The sequence below is a fragment of the Bombus huntii genome, chromosome 3 (assembly GCF_024542735.1).
Source record: "Bombus huntii isolate Logan2020A chromosome 3, iyBomHunt1.1, whole genome shotgun sequence".
NCBI classification, from domain to species: domain Eukaryota; kingdom Metazoa; phylum Arthropoda; class Insecta; order Hymenoptera; family Apidae; genus Bombus; species Bombus huntii.
In genome coordinates this window covers 11,529,055-11,543,483 of record NC_066240.1, presented here as the reverse complement: position 1 = coordinate 11,543,483, position 14,429 = coordinate 11,529,055, and the positions used below count along the sequence as shown (strand labels likewise).

At 44.3% G+C, this 14,429-nt stretch overlaps 1 protein-coding gene and 1 long non-coding RNA gene across 7 annotated transcripts in view; one reads left to right on the top strand and one right to left on the bottom strand.

Annotated features, from left to right (window-relative positions):
* LOC126863608 (nuclear hormone receptor E75-like) overlaps positions 1 to 9,494 on the top strand; it is a 218,703-nt gene extending 209,209 nt beyond the window's left edge. For 4 of the 5 annotated variants that reach the window (XM_050613924.1, XM_050613925.1, XM_050613926.1 and 1 more), the window contains exons 4-5: positions 3,005 to 3,246; positions 3,586 to 9,494. In XM_050613924.1, coding sequence (XP_050469881.1) covers positions 3,005 to 3,246; positions 3,586 to 5,553 — 2,210 coding nt within the window. In that variant the 3' untranslated portion in view covers positions 5,554 to 9,494. Of the gene's footprint in view, positions 1 to 1,753; positions 2,313 to 3,004; positions 3,247 to 3,585 lie in introns of those variants that run through there. The other variant, XM_050613927.1, reaches the window with a different exon arrangement.
* The window catches only part of LOC126863685 (uncharacterized), a 238,782-nt gene that overhangs the window by 40,245 nt on the left and 184,108 nt on the right, over positions 1 to 14,429 (bottom strand). Inside the window, exon 5 of one of the 2 annotated variants that reach the window (XR_007688948.1) lies at positions 7,658 to 10,218. The exons of the other annotated variant lie outside the window; for it this stretch is intronic. This is a non-coding gene — a long non-coding RNA (uncharacterized LOC126863685). Of the gene's footprint in view, positions 1 to 7,657; positions 10,219 to 14,429 lie in introns of those variants that run through there. 2 annotated transcript variants of the gene reach the window in all.

Here is a 14,429-nt window from a genome sequence, read left to right as displayed (position 1 = left end):
CCACGGACACATCCACTGCCGCCTGATCTATAAACGGCCGTATCTCCTTCGGGAATCGGTCTCGACCAAAAATAACAAACAAGATTCTCGAACATTCTCTTCGTACTCCATATACGTAGAATCATATTCGCGCTTCTGATAAGTTACTCTTAATCGTCATCTAGCGTTAAGGATCTTTCGTTAAGAATCGTCTGAATGATAACGATCGAGCTGATTAAACGTCGGGTACATAGTTTATTCAGACAAAGGGAGTCAAAGTTTGAAAAGCGAGTCTCCCGCTGATAGCAGCATGGATCGTGCAGCGAGGTCAATAGTCGGGCATTGCTCGGCTTGCATGCGACTCCGCGTCTATAGAAAGAGTACCGCTACTCGCCGCTACGTACCCGGTGACCCTTCCACCTCCTTCCACGTTGCCCCCACTACTTCACCAGTCGCGTACACTATCACGATCATCTCCCGCTTCCCCTTACTGCGGTTTACTCGATCTCCTTGTCGAAGTTTCCCCTACCACGCGTCTCGCAACGACAACGCGCCGTCGCGTGGCGCTACGCTCCATGCGGAGACCTCGCGAACTTCGTCCCCTTCGCGATCGTCTTACCCCTACCACGGCTGCGCGCCATTCCCTCCTCCCCACTTCCCCTATCGCGGTCGAGCCACCTGGCGTTCGAGCGCATGCTCGTCCGAGACAGTCCCGCCAAACAGATATGACTCGACTCGGCGGCCCGGCAATTTGCGTCTGGAGGCTCGGCGAGGAACCTGCTCCTGTGCTTGCGCTCGATTTTGTCGTCGCTCGACAGTGATACAGTTCCTAGAATTTTGCGTTGATCGACGCGGTTAGGAGTTAATCGTATTCCTTTACGACGTACATGATACACTCTAGATAGCGATCGACGTCAATGACATAGGGGAAAAAAATACAGTTAGACGTTCGCGAATGATCTCCGAGTAGAATACCGTCATGATATTAGAGCCCCGGTGTCTGCAGCTGTCTAGCGGTGGAATTTGTACGTGACTTAAGGGGCCACGCGTTATGAATCGTGATCGCGATATGACCTCGTAGTCACCGGAACAGGCAAGCACGTTAAACTACCTCTTTCGATCGAATGAATTTAAGACACGCAGACGTAAACAGATCGATCGGTAAACAGATAAAGAGAAATCGAATTCCAAGAGATATTGTCATAGGAAGTTAATTTTGTCGAATCGAAAGGACATGACATCCGATGATAGCGGGAGAGACATCGATCGTCCGTGAACAGATAAGTCCAACGACGGCAGCTGGTGACAGGGCAAATAGCCAGCGAGCCAAGGGGTTGCCCAAGGTCGTCGAGGGTAGCTTACCCCCAGCAAAGGAACTTCGCATCTGCGCACATGAGAGAGAGTGTCTCACTGCTTTCTCCCTCTCTCTCTATCTATCTCTCTCTCTCTCTCTCTGTCTCTAATAGAATCCGCTCTTTGTCGCGCATTCACACACCAACACAAAGAGAGAAGGAAGAAAGAAGCATACACCTAGAGCGGTGTGTGTAGACGTGTATATAGGCGCACACATACATGTATATACATAGTCACGTACACCCTCTCTTTTAGTGTGCTCGCTGGCCGCTACGCTCACCGTGTACATTCGCTCGCTATATAGTATATATAGGTCGGCGGTACGCCTCGTGCGGCTGTCGCTGAAACCAAGTTCAAGGCCAAAGGCTCAGCAAAGGCCACAATCGTGGCCGGTGGTGGGAGTCGTTGATGGCTGAATAAGTGGAGGGGCTGTTGAACGCAACCCGCGGAACATCACTCAGTCGGCTGTGATGCTGTCTCGCGTTTGCACGCGTCCTACTGTCGCGCTCCTTTCTTGAACTCTTTGCCCGCCCGTGTGCGAACCAGACAGCCGTGTGTCTGGCGGCGCGCCGTCCACGCCGCGCCACATAACACGATCCTCGTCGGAGTGACTCGCGGTAGCCACGATAGTTAGCCGATAGTCAGCCATCAAACGGATTACAATCCATTCCAAATAAATATACGAAGAATATAAAAGCGCCAGAAAGGGTAGAAAAGAAGAGGAAAACATTCGTAATTGTAGAAAAAAAAGTTGCGTGTATGCTGTGCCGGACGAATTCAGCGCGAACGTCGACCCATAGTGATCGTGCCGATGGGAGATTAATTTTGGTGCGCGGTGCAGTTCGCTCCGAAGCTACACGCCGCAGACACGATTAAGGGATCGAGCATTCCACTCGATCGTTTTTCCTCGACCGTCATGGGAGACGAGTTACCTATATTGAAAGGAATCCTCAACGGAGTTGTCAACTATCATAATGCACGTAGGTGTTCCAGAAGAGACTTTTTTTTTTAACAAAAGAGTGTTATCGAAATATCGTTGTTTCCCTTTCACGACCCTCCACCCGTCGACCCGCTCTCGTGACTTTCTAACGGAGGAAGGATTCGTAGCGCAAGGCCAAGGCAACCGCCACTTTCGTTTCTCGCGCGCGAGAAAGTCGTGCGCTTTCCCCTCTCGATTCTTTTTTTTTTCTATACCTAGTGCAGATCGTGTGTAGGCATCAAGACATTTATCCACCTGCCTGAAATATAATATGCGAAACATGTGCTAACTCTAACTATATATTTGGTGCGGTGATACGTAATACAAAAATACAAAAAAAAAAAAAAGTAAAAATATACAGAAGCACGAAAAATAAATCAAAGATTATTTTATGAACCAATGGTGTTTCCCTTGACGTTGAACGAGTATTAATAAGAAAACGCGAGGGTGTTTCATGAAATGAGACGCGTACCAGTTTTCCTCGTAATTGCGCGCGTGTCAGAAGCGTTCGAAGGCCGCGGGACGTAGCCCGACACGCCGTGTCCGTTGCATGATTCATTCATTGATCGCATTAACTATTCATCGACGTGTCCTTCCTTCTGCTTACCACTGACCAAACCGAACCGTCTCGTTCGTCTCGTTGATTCTCGTCGGTGTCTAATGGTTGGCCATTCGTGTTGTTTCTGGTTATAGCGGTGCGATTCGGCCGTGTGCCCAAGCGCGAGAAGGCCAGGATTCTGGCTGCTATGCAGCAAAGCTCCCACAGCCGTTCTCAAGAGAAGGCAGTAGCGGCCGAGCTAGAGGACGAGCAACGTCTCCTGGCCACCGTTGTGCAAGCTCATCTCGACACATGCGACTTTACCAGGGACAAGGTAGCTCCGATCCTGGTCAGAGCTCGAGAGACGCCTAACTATACCGCGTGTCCACCGACCTTGGTGAGTATGTTGTTCCCTCGTAAACCCGTTTACTGACATTTATTTCACTCTTCGTCTCTTACTTTTTTGTATTTTTTTTATTATCTTTTTTTTCTATACATTCGCTTTCGAGACTTTGCATTTCGGACGAATCATTTTTATTACCGCTTACGTCAATAGCAAACGGACCTTGGATCGTCCGAGACACAGTCCATGCTACGCGGAAATCGAACCAGTCGTCCTCGACTGAACGAGGAAGTTAAGCTTTTTCCAATCGTGCTCGAAACACTTACGACTTTTCTATACGTATAATAATTTACGAGATTCTAATCTAGAATCGGTATTTGTTCACGGTTGCAGGCATGCCCCCTAAACCCCAATCCTCAACCGTTGACTGGGCAGCAAGAATTGTTGCAAGACTTCTCGAAGAGGTTCTCACCGGCGATACGTGGTGTGGTGGAGTTCGCGAAACGCATTCCTGGCTTTAGCCTACTGGCACAGGACGATCAGGTCACGCTGTTGAAGGCCGGCGTGTTCGAAGTGTTGTTAGTACGGCTGGCCTGCATGTTCGACGCTCAAACGAACAGCATGATCTGTCTAAATGGACAGGTGCTCAAACGGGAATCGATCCATAATAGCAGTAACGCTCGATTTCTCATGGACTCGATGTTCGATTTCGCCGAGAGGGTGAACTCCTTGCGGCTATCGGACGCGGAGCTGGGACTGTTCTGTTCGGTAGTTGTGATCGCCGCGGATAGACCAGGATTACGCAACACAGAGCTGGTCGAGCGCATGCACAATAAACTACGGAACGCTCTCCAAACTGTCCTGGCACAGAACCATCCTCAGCATCCGGATATCTTGAGAGAACTGCTGAAAAAGATCCCAGACTTGAGAACTCTGAACACTCTCCACTCGGAGAAATTGTTGGCCTTTAAAATGACCGAGCAACAACAGCAAATGCAAGCTCAACAACAGCACCAGCAACAGCAACAGCAAACGCAGCACGTGATCAACGCTCAGCAACCGCAGCAACAACATTGGCCCATGGAGGAGGAACCACCTGCATCTTGGGGTTCAGCCTCGGATGTAACTCTAGACGAGGCCGTGAAGAGTCCCCTAGGCAGCGTGTCGAGCACCGAAAGCGCGGAAGTCGCTTCTCTAACGGAGTACCATCACGTGGCCCCTCCAAGTGGTCACCACGCGTCCAGCGCTCCTCTTCTAGCTGCTACCCTAGCTGGTGGTCTTTGTCCTCATCGTCGACGAGCGAACTCAGGAAGTACGAGTTCCGGCGACGATGAACTACATCGTGCCTCTCTCTCGAAGACGCCTCAGCCACCTCAGTGTCCACGATTCCGTAAGCTAGATTCTCCAAGCGACAGCGGTATCGAATCAGGCACTGAAAAGCCAGATAAACCAGCAAGCAGCAGTGCCAGCAGTGCACCGACCTCCGTCTGCTCCAGTCCCCGTTCCGAGGACAAAGAAGTTGAAGACATGCCCGTGCTGAAACGAGTACTTCAAGCACCTCCGTTGTACGATACTAATTCTCTAATGGACGAGGCGTACAAGCCTCACAAAAAGTTCCGCGCGCTACGCCAGAAAGACAGTGCAGAAGCTGAGCCAGCAGTGATCGTGCAGCACACGCAGTCGCAGCTTCATCTTCACCTAACCTCGCCACCGGCTCGAAGTCCGTCGAATCAAGTACAAGCTCAATGTCCTCAAACGGCCAGTCTATTGAGCAGCACGCACTCGACGTTAGCCAGAAGCCTGATGGAGGGTCCACGAATGACGGCCGAGCAACTGAAACGTACGGACATCATTCACAACTATATCATGCGCGGAGAGGCGAGTCCCAGGTCGCCAACTGCATCGCCCTCGCCGGCGGAGCAGTGCGCCTCCACGACCACGATCACCGCCCGTTCACCCCAAGGATCTCAAGGGCTGCTACAGTGCGCTACCAGCAGCTATTCGACAACCAGATGGCCCGCTACGTCCGTCATTACAACGACGACGGGCGCCCGGCAGCAGCAGCAACAACAACAACAGCAACAGCAACAGTCTTCCTCGGACTACCTCATGGTCGGGAACTCGCCGGCCTCGTCACCAAGGTACTTATCCGCGGCGGCGACGAGTAGTACGAGCACGAGTCCACGGCCTGCCTCGAGTACGGCAGCGACGCTCGTCCTGTCCGGCTGCCCGAGCAACATGATGGAGCTACAGGTGGACATCGCGGACAGCCAACAACCGTTGAATTTGTCGAAGAAATCACCGTCCCCGTCGCCCAGGCCGTTGGTAGGCCCGTGCAAGGCGTTGTCTCTCGAAGCGTAGTGGTCTCATGGGGTCGTATGAACGTGTCTTGTTGTTCGTGACGGATGACGGGTCGTTGTTTGCCCCCCTCCTCCACGCTCTACCAGCCAAGTCCCGCGACAACGCAGTTACGGCGCTTACGGAGCAGCGCAGCCCACCTATTAAACGAAGCGACGTCACGGATGGACGGTGTGTTTCGTCGCGACGAATTCTTTTTTTTTTTTTTTTGGTACAACAATGGTGGTGTATAGTTGGTGTCGCACGCGCCATGCGCCGCTCCCCTCCCGAGACACGAACCATCGAAAAGTGCCAGGACGCTCAGCAGCGCGTGATAAACCAAATAATTTATTAATTTAAACTATTAAACTATCGAATTAAAAGAAAAGAAAAATGAATTGCGCGAGACACACGGAAAGGGAGAATACGGTGGCCAGGTGGCAAAACGCGAAACGTTCTGAACCAGTTTCGCGGACACTTGATATACAATGAAATAGGCGTGTCTACGCGATCAGGAAGACGGAGAACGAATTTGGGAGTGAAAAGTGCATGGGAGGACGCTGTCTGTTTTCTTTGTTTCCGCGCTCTCCGGCGGTACGTGTCGCGATCTATGGACCGTGGACGATGATGGGTGGATCGAGTCACGAAGCACATTCGAGAAAGTGATATCTCGAGGTGTGTTGCCACCGGGAACGGGGGAAACATGGAGAGTTGCGTGCTTCTTTGAGATTCATCTCTATACCTAAAAACGGAAGCTTACCTACCCATCTACCTACACCTTACCACCTTATCGACAAAACTGTGAGAACAACAGCAAACAAGAAGGAGAGCTATCTGGTCTAGACGATCTTGAGAGATAGCGTGTCGATGCCCCTTTATAATAAAGGAAACAAGAAGAAGAAAAGGGGAGCAGCAAAGGTGAGGAAAAGAAGTGGAAGAAGGAGAGGAGGATTGAATGTTACAGAAAAAATTGAGTAATCTATCTTACATGTGATAATCATGGAAATCGCGCATCCTGTACAGTACTCCACCTCATTCATCGATCATCTACTCTACTATAATTATTGAATATTATTACAAGTAATTAATATTATTGTAACATGTGTAAGGTATAATAATCGTAAAAAAGAAACGTTATCATCTTGTGTATGTGCGCGTAGGGAAAGAAAAAAAAGACGAGCGTACGAATGTGAGAGAAAGAGAGAAACATAGAGCGCAAGTGAGAGAGAGAAAGAGTATGCGTGCATGAAATCGACCAGGAACAAACACAAAAAAAAAAACAAGCGATAATAAGAGCAACAGAAACGAACGAATGGAACGTGAGCGTGCTTGTGCAAGTGAGTCGGGGCAAAAATCGCAACAAAAGTATAATAAAAAACGTAAAAACACGAAGACGCGGACAAAAGATATATGTATAGAAGGAGGAAGGTTGAAGCGAAGAAAAATCGAGGAAAGAAAGAAGGAAAAGGTAAAAACAAACGGCTTTTTAGATCGGGTGACTGTGTCTTCAGTCGGGAAAGCGCGCATTTTAAAACGGTTTTAAATAGTAGAAAATGAAAAAAAAAAGACGATGTTTCATTCAGAACATGTATATGAGACTGACCCGGCCCGTCGCGGCCTCCAGAGTTTGCAATCAACCGTACGTAGTACCTTTGTAAGCCGTAAAACGTATCGTGCCTCTCGTCTCCATCGGATAAACGAGTTTTAAATCAACCATCTCTCTTTAACTTCCGTTGTCAACCTCAGAATTCGGGTCGCGTCCAGTTGTTTCTCCTTATCGCGAAACAACTTGCAAGAAAGCATCTAAACAGTCGTGTTGTTCATCCCGCGAGAAAAAAAAGAAACGGCAAGAAAGAGATATGGGACAAAAAAAGACATGCGACGGAGCGTGCTCGCACGTGTTGTCGCGTGTCGTTGCAAGACAGTGATGGATTAAAGAAAATACATAGACAGATAAATATATAGAGGAATAAATACAGCCATAGAAAAGACACGTTTACAGAGAGACGGAGAGGAGAGGCGGAGAACGCGTATGACGATAGGAGAGCGTGTGAGATGCGTGTGTGTGCGTGAGCAAGAAGTAGAGAGTCAGAGAATACGAGGAGTGACAAAGAAAGATAGAAAACGACGAGAGGAAAGAAAGGAACGAGAAGAAATGCGGAGGAAAGCGAAGTCGCGTGGTGTAGTAATTCGGCGTTAAAGAAACCATACAAAGTAACAACGGCGCAGTGTAAATAGTAGATTCGTAAGGCTAAGTCCTAGAAAGGCGCGAGTGGACGAGTTTTTTGCTTTTTTTTTTTCGAGAAAAACGAAATGCTCGGTGAGAAAGGAAAGAAAGCGAGAGCGAGAAAGAAATATGTAGGGGAAAATATAGAGCGAACAAGCGTGTAAAAGAGATGAAAAAACATACAGTGCGAAGTTATATACGCGGCGGGTCGCCCCCGACGTGTTGTTGAGACGCCCGCCCCACCCCCCTTATGCCCCCCGTAGTACAGTTGACACCGAGAAGTATCATATCGGTGCAGGAGAGAGATAAGGCATAGAACACAATGAAAAAAAAACCATAATGGAATGTAAAACAGTGAATCGTGGCGAGAAAAACGCAGCAACAACAACAACAACAACAACAACCTAGAGAAAATACACGAAGAAACACACGCTTTGATGTAACAAAACCACATAAAACATATACACACGCGTATAGACACGGAGCAAAAAAAAAAAACGCATAGGTCAGCTCGAAACACGAACAACGCGAGAAAGAGAAACGATAACATCATACACGCGAGTAAAACAAGAGTAAGAAAGAGGAAGGAAGTGATAGGATGAAAAATGGTAGGGCAGACGCGAAAAAAAAAAGAATTGCTCGATGGGCACGCATAAAAACCGTTGTCTCGCTACTTTTTTTGAGCGCAGCACCGTTCGAATCCCCTCGATCCACACACGCAGACAAATTCACACACGTTTACACACAACCTTGAAGAAGCTTCGTAGTGAAACCACTCTGTGTATTTATTGTACTCGAGGACAAAGTCATTCCCTCCCCTTTTTACGCTGTGTATCACAAAGCGCAACACACATAACACACACGAACATACACGTACACCACGCTCCCTCGACTCGTTTTTTGACCCTTGAATCCTTCTTGCTGTCACCTATCGATAACCTCTACGAAACGAACATCCCCTTGTTTCCTTCCTGCAGCATATTAGCCAGTCCCCGCTTAGAGAACAATCCAGCCATGTGAACAGTTGTCCATCCGTATCGTCGTAGCCATGTCAAGCGTACATTTACGTGTACACTGGCTGCGATTTTTCCATATCTCAAGCTATTATCCACAGATCGATGCTATCGTCTCTTCAGCAAATCCCCCAGTTCGTCCAAGTATAATTGTCCTTTCCATGTCCAAGTTTCCCAACGAGTTCTCTCACAATCCTTGTCCTCAATACCCTGGATATGTCCCCGCAAGCGAACTAGCGTTGATATTCGTAATACTTGTTATGCATAAACTACACATAATGATTATTATAGTAAACGATACATAAAGTATGATATATTTCTCTATCCATTAAGAAAAGGAGGATGCAAGCAGCTGTTGTTTCTTGGTGGAAACTTGATATGAGAGAGAGAGAGAGAGAGAGAGAGAGAAAGAAAGAGAGAGAGAGAGAGCGAGCGAGAGAGAAACAGTGCAAGGCAGAGCGCAAAACAACAAAGATATAGGGATGAAGAGAAAACGTAAAAAAAAAATCATAATAATAATAATAAACGATAATATTGAATGGTGGAATGAATAAAAAATAAGAAAAAAACATTGTACGGAAAAAATGAACATACCGAAAGTGTACTGTATTACAATTGCAAGAATACAAACGCAGCCCCGCATATTGCCCAGTGAGCACGTCGTTTTGTACGCTTGGGAGTTGTGAGGTCGTCTGAATAAACATTGTCTGGTGAATTATACAGAATATCTTGTCTATTATTTATGCGTTTAATCCTTATCCTGAAAAATCCACCTTCTCGTTCATGGCTACTTTTCGAAGGAATCGCTTCCTCGTTTTTCAAATTTTTGCTTCTACGAAAATAATGGTCTCTTCTGGTTTGAAACTATAGAAGTGTGCAGTTACATAATAAGCGATCGTTAATATATAAAGTATCCGAAGAAACATTGGAAGAATTGGAAATTTGTTAATTCAAAGGAAAGACACTTTTATTTCGGGATCGTTTTACGGTACACAATATTCGATGAAAGTTATTTGACAGTTTAATGTATTAAAAAGAACAATGATATTTAAGAGAATGTTGCGCAAATTTTTAGGAAAATTTACGACCGCTAAGTTCTCGTAGTGTAAACGCATTAACTAAATTACTTCCACTTTAATTTCTCTGTCATAAAGTATCGATTTTGTATTTTTCTTTTATGCCTGGCAATTTCTTTCTAACGTCATCATCTCCAAATCGTATTTGTCAAGTTAAAATCATGGTACATAGCATTAAAATTATTTATTTATTCTCAAACCGGGAGAAACAAAGAGGATTATTGGGAACGATTTGCTCAGAAATGATAATAGAATCGATTTCATAAGATGCAGAAAGTACACCAGTTAAAGGGAGAATTTTCTTCTTCTCGATTTTCGTCGCCCAGGAAAACAAAGTATCGTCTATTAATTGTTCCATTATCTTCTTCTTTTTCTGGAACAGGATTTAAAATTGAAGTCATGCTCTTAAAATGATTTAAGCGTCGTTTTAAAAATGTCCTCGTATCACGTAGCTCGTTTCTCGCCCCGAAGTTACAAGACACATTTGTGAATTCTAAATTCGGAAATATTTTACGCAAGCGACGTTACTCCTTAAGTGCCCGTTTTCCTGCAACTTAGTTTTTAGTGCCGTGCAATATCACCCCTGAATATTTCAATACATTTCAGAAACAGGCTCTGCCTACTAGAAAAAAAAAGGAACGCTCGATACACGTAAGTGAAATATTCCAACCATATTTACAATATTTAAGAAATAAAACAATTATTATCCACCGATGTTCCACCTTTTGAATTCTATTAATAAAAATACGAATTTACATAAACAATAAATATTCGCAGTCTATCTCTATATTAAATATTTTTAGTAGTATCAGCTTATTTTGTTCATTTCGCCTTATTAGCCCAGCAATTGAACTCGGTGACATGGATTACAATATCCGTATTATTTTTGTCCCACGTTTCTATGAAATATTGTAATTACATCTACGCTATTTAATAAGCAAAACAATTACCATTTACATTCAGCTGCTCCACTTTTTAATCCTTCGTATCTCTATCGTTCGTTCAGTCATAAAATTATGAATTTGCATAAATAGCCGCAGTGTGCTGCAGCCAAAAATAAAAGACAAGAAGGAGAAACCGAATAAAATGGAAAAAGGAAGGAGAAACCAATAAACCTGTTTAACAGTTGAAAGCCGGTAGTAAACACGGGGTGAATCAGGAGGATTAATCGTTGCGCGAGCTGTGTTGCATAATTGGCCGGGGTTTCGAAACACGGTAAAGGGGTTGGTGTAGGATTCTTCGGGGAATCGAACGGGGCAATGATACGAACTAGCAGCGAATTCCCATAGCGGGTCACGGCGCGTGGCACTTCGTGGGCGTCGGTTGCCACGCAACCTATCTCACCTCTTCGTGTCCTATCGCTAACTTTCCCCTTTGCTTCCTGCACTTTCCACCTACCCTCCTTTTCCCCCTTTGGCCGTTCTCCTAACCCCGCCTACCTAACGTTGCATTATACGAGCACGGAGTGCATCTACTGGTATTAAAGCACGCGCACCCCCGCTTTCAGACTGCTCTGATTGCCACGGGACGAGAAAGCCGTGGGTGGAACGAACGTCAGAACTCGTAACGACGGAATTATCCGGGTGCGTCGCCTCGTTTCCACCTTTGTTCCGCTTGATCTCTTCTCTTAGCTTTTTATTTGTTTCGCTTCATCACTCGGTACATTCCTTTCCTTGATTCGCGCTGTTGTTTGTGTAATTATATTTTGCATAATAGCTGCAAGGATGGTATTAGTACTTACAGTGAGCGGAAGAAAATTTATGAAATCAGATGCGTACAAAGACGCCATAATGTAATTACAAGATGGGTTTGTATCTTGTTGAGGTTGAGGTTGACCGATTGAGGAACCAGTGGATGAATTTGTAATAGAAAAGTATATTGAAATAATTAAAGGTATAAGTATAATGTGTAAGTATATGCCGATTCGGATCCTTACTCTCTTACTTGTGTTACTACACAATGGAATGATAAGGAGCACGTTCGTATATTTATAGCAAAAGGACATTACCAAAAAAGTTGGCCTTATAGCTTGGGCTAGAGGCTACAGGGAACATAAATAGAAATTTGTTTATTAGTTCCTTTGTTCCTAGACCTTGTAACCCAAAACATAATGTATATTCAAGGGCACAATAATATGCACCGCTCCTTATTCAGAATATTTCTGCGTAATAGCAGTCTCCAGGTCACGGATGTACGTAAATAAAGATGTAGAATTTTTCTTGAAGTAGTTACTTCGACATATTTAATAAGAGCAACGAATAAATATGACATATGTACAAGGGGTATTATATATAATACATGGAATACCACTGTTACCAATAATATAAAAAGTTTTTGAAGAATGCGGAAAATTCATAGTGTATCAATTCTAAGCTTCCTTTTATCTTCTATTGTAACCACATGAAGGTATGTAAAGACACTGTAATTCTATGATACGAATTTATATTTAACAGGAGTAATCGCTAAATATACTACATGCCACAGAATACGCGATTTTATGTAACTTTTAACACAAACTTTTAGCATAAAAGTTGCCAAAATTCATCGAGTTTCAATTTTTTAATTTTTCCTATCCGCTGTATATCAGCTTCGTTTTCCATTGAAGTATATCTTTATATCAGATTTTCTCATTCCATTTTTATGACACCGCTATGAAAGTGCTACCAGGTGATACGAAATTTAACATGCTTGGATCTAATTGATCAGTGTTTGAATGTCATAGTAAATATATACATCGTATCAACATCTTTCGTAGTCCTCGTGGATGAGGTAATATCGTGTAGCAATGGCTAATTTAGATTTTGGAGTATCATACGAGACGGTGGAATAGGTAGGTTGAAATTGGATGGGAATAGAAATGAGTAGAATGGCAAACTAAGTTGCGAATGACATTTATTTAATTGTAGGTTTAGATAGAACGTTGCTGCTTGTTGCGCAGTAAGACTTTAATTTCGGTTGTTAGGTATATTACTTTCAAACTAGGATTTGTTTTTGTCCGACGAATAGTAACTCAGAAGTCGTGTGAAATGAAAGTGGGTTTTAACCCACGCAACAAATTCTCCGTTGGACTAATTTTTGATAATATTTGTACACTAACCTTGCACTATCAGCACTAATTTTCCTATACAACGTAAGCTTCTCGCAACATTTATGAAGCTGCGAAAATTCTAATCAAAAAAGAGATCCTATAACGTACAAAGTATTAGGTTTTCCGAAAAGTTTCTTTCGTTTCATGAGGAAATAATAGACGCACAAGGTTTTTTCTTTTGTATTATTTCGTCGAATTACGTACGATCCATTTTGTTCTGTTGAGATAGACATCGCGATATTTCACAGACTTGATTTCACCTTCGTATCAAGCTGCACTGTTGTAAAAAACACGTTTGCGAAAGAAAGACACTTTTCGGACAACCTAATATAATTGTAGACGTATCCTTTCAACAGGATACTTGTAAATTATCCTGAAATGTTTTATTTTGCAATTCTCTTCTCTTTCTTTGTCCGTCGTTAACTAGTTTCCTTTTACGAATGCAATTAATACATCGGATTCAGATTCTGAACAGAGATAGGATACTATTTCAGGACACTTAACAAGAAAACAGAAAATTCAGCCTTACATACGATCGACGATTTTCTCATTTCTGTTGCTCGTCTCTTTCGAGTTCTTCGAAAACGCGTAATTCGTATCATCGCATCGTTTGAATCGATCGAACGCGGACGAACGAAATTGTCCATTCGAACGTGTCTCGATCCACAGCGTCGGAAGGGGAGATCGAGAGCCGCGAGAAACGGCATAAAGCTGCACATGAAGCTCGTTCATACTCGGAATTCAATTATCGGCCGGACCGATGTCGGGCATTGTCTTCTCAAAGGAATCGTTCCAGCGGACGTAGCCGACTCGAGGCCACCCTTGACTGCCACTCTTGGCCGCGTGTGCTGTCCCTGGGCAAACGCACTACATTCCCAGACTGGGATTTAGCCTCCAGGACGTCTTCATGGACGCACACACCACGATTCGTCCGGTATCCAGCCCTCCTCCTCCCTATTTTAACCGCTGACTGAGCGTTTTAAGCTCGATTCATGCGTCTCTTAATCGTGGACAAACCACTTTATTCGTTTGCTATTGTGAAACGAGAAAAAGTGTTCTTTATGCAGATTACATTTTTTTCCGTCTTTTTAAGTACAGTGTACTGTTTAGCTTCTTTACATCTGAAGTGTAGTTAACGATATCTAGTGAGCGAAGAAACCTTTGTCACTTTCATTTCTTTAGTTGTGCTCTTAAAAATTTGAATTTGCATAAACATCCACGGAATAATAATTATCGCACCTACCTTCAAAGTTCTTTCAGAACATAAGTCAAAGTTCATTGTGCAGTCCATATTCTTCTGACATCCTTCAACCCTATAAATTTGTTTATATTAATAATTATGTTGAAATACATATGTACTCGGAGTGGGTCGCTTGATATTAACATCTTGGTCTACATCAACGCTATTGCTCTCGTTAAAAAATCTTCCAAATGAAAGTAGAGTGAACAGCCTCGTGGATACATTTGATTAACGACGTTATTAACGTCGATCAGTC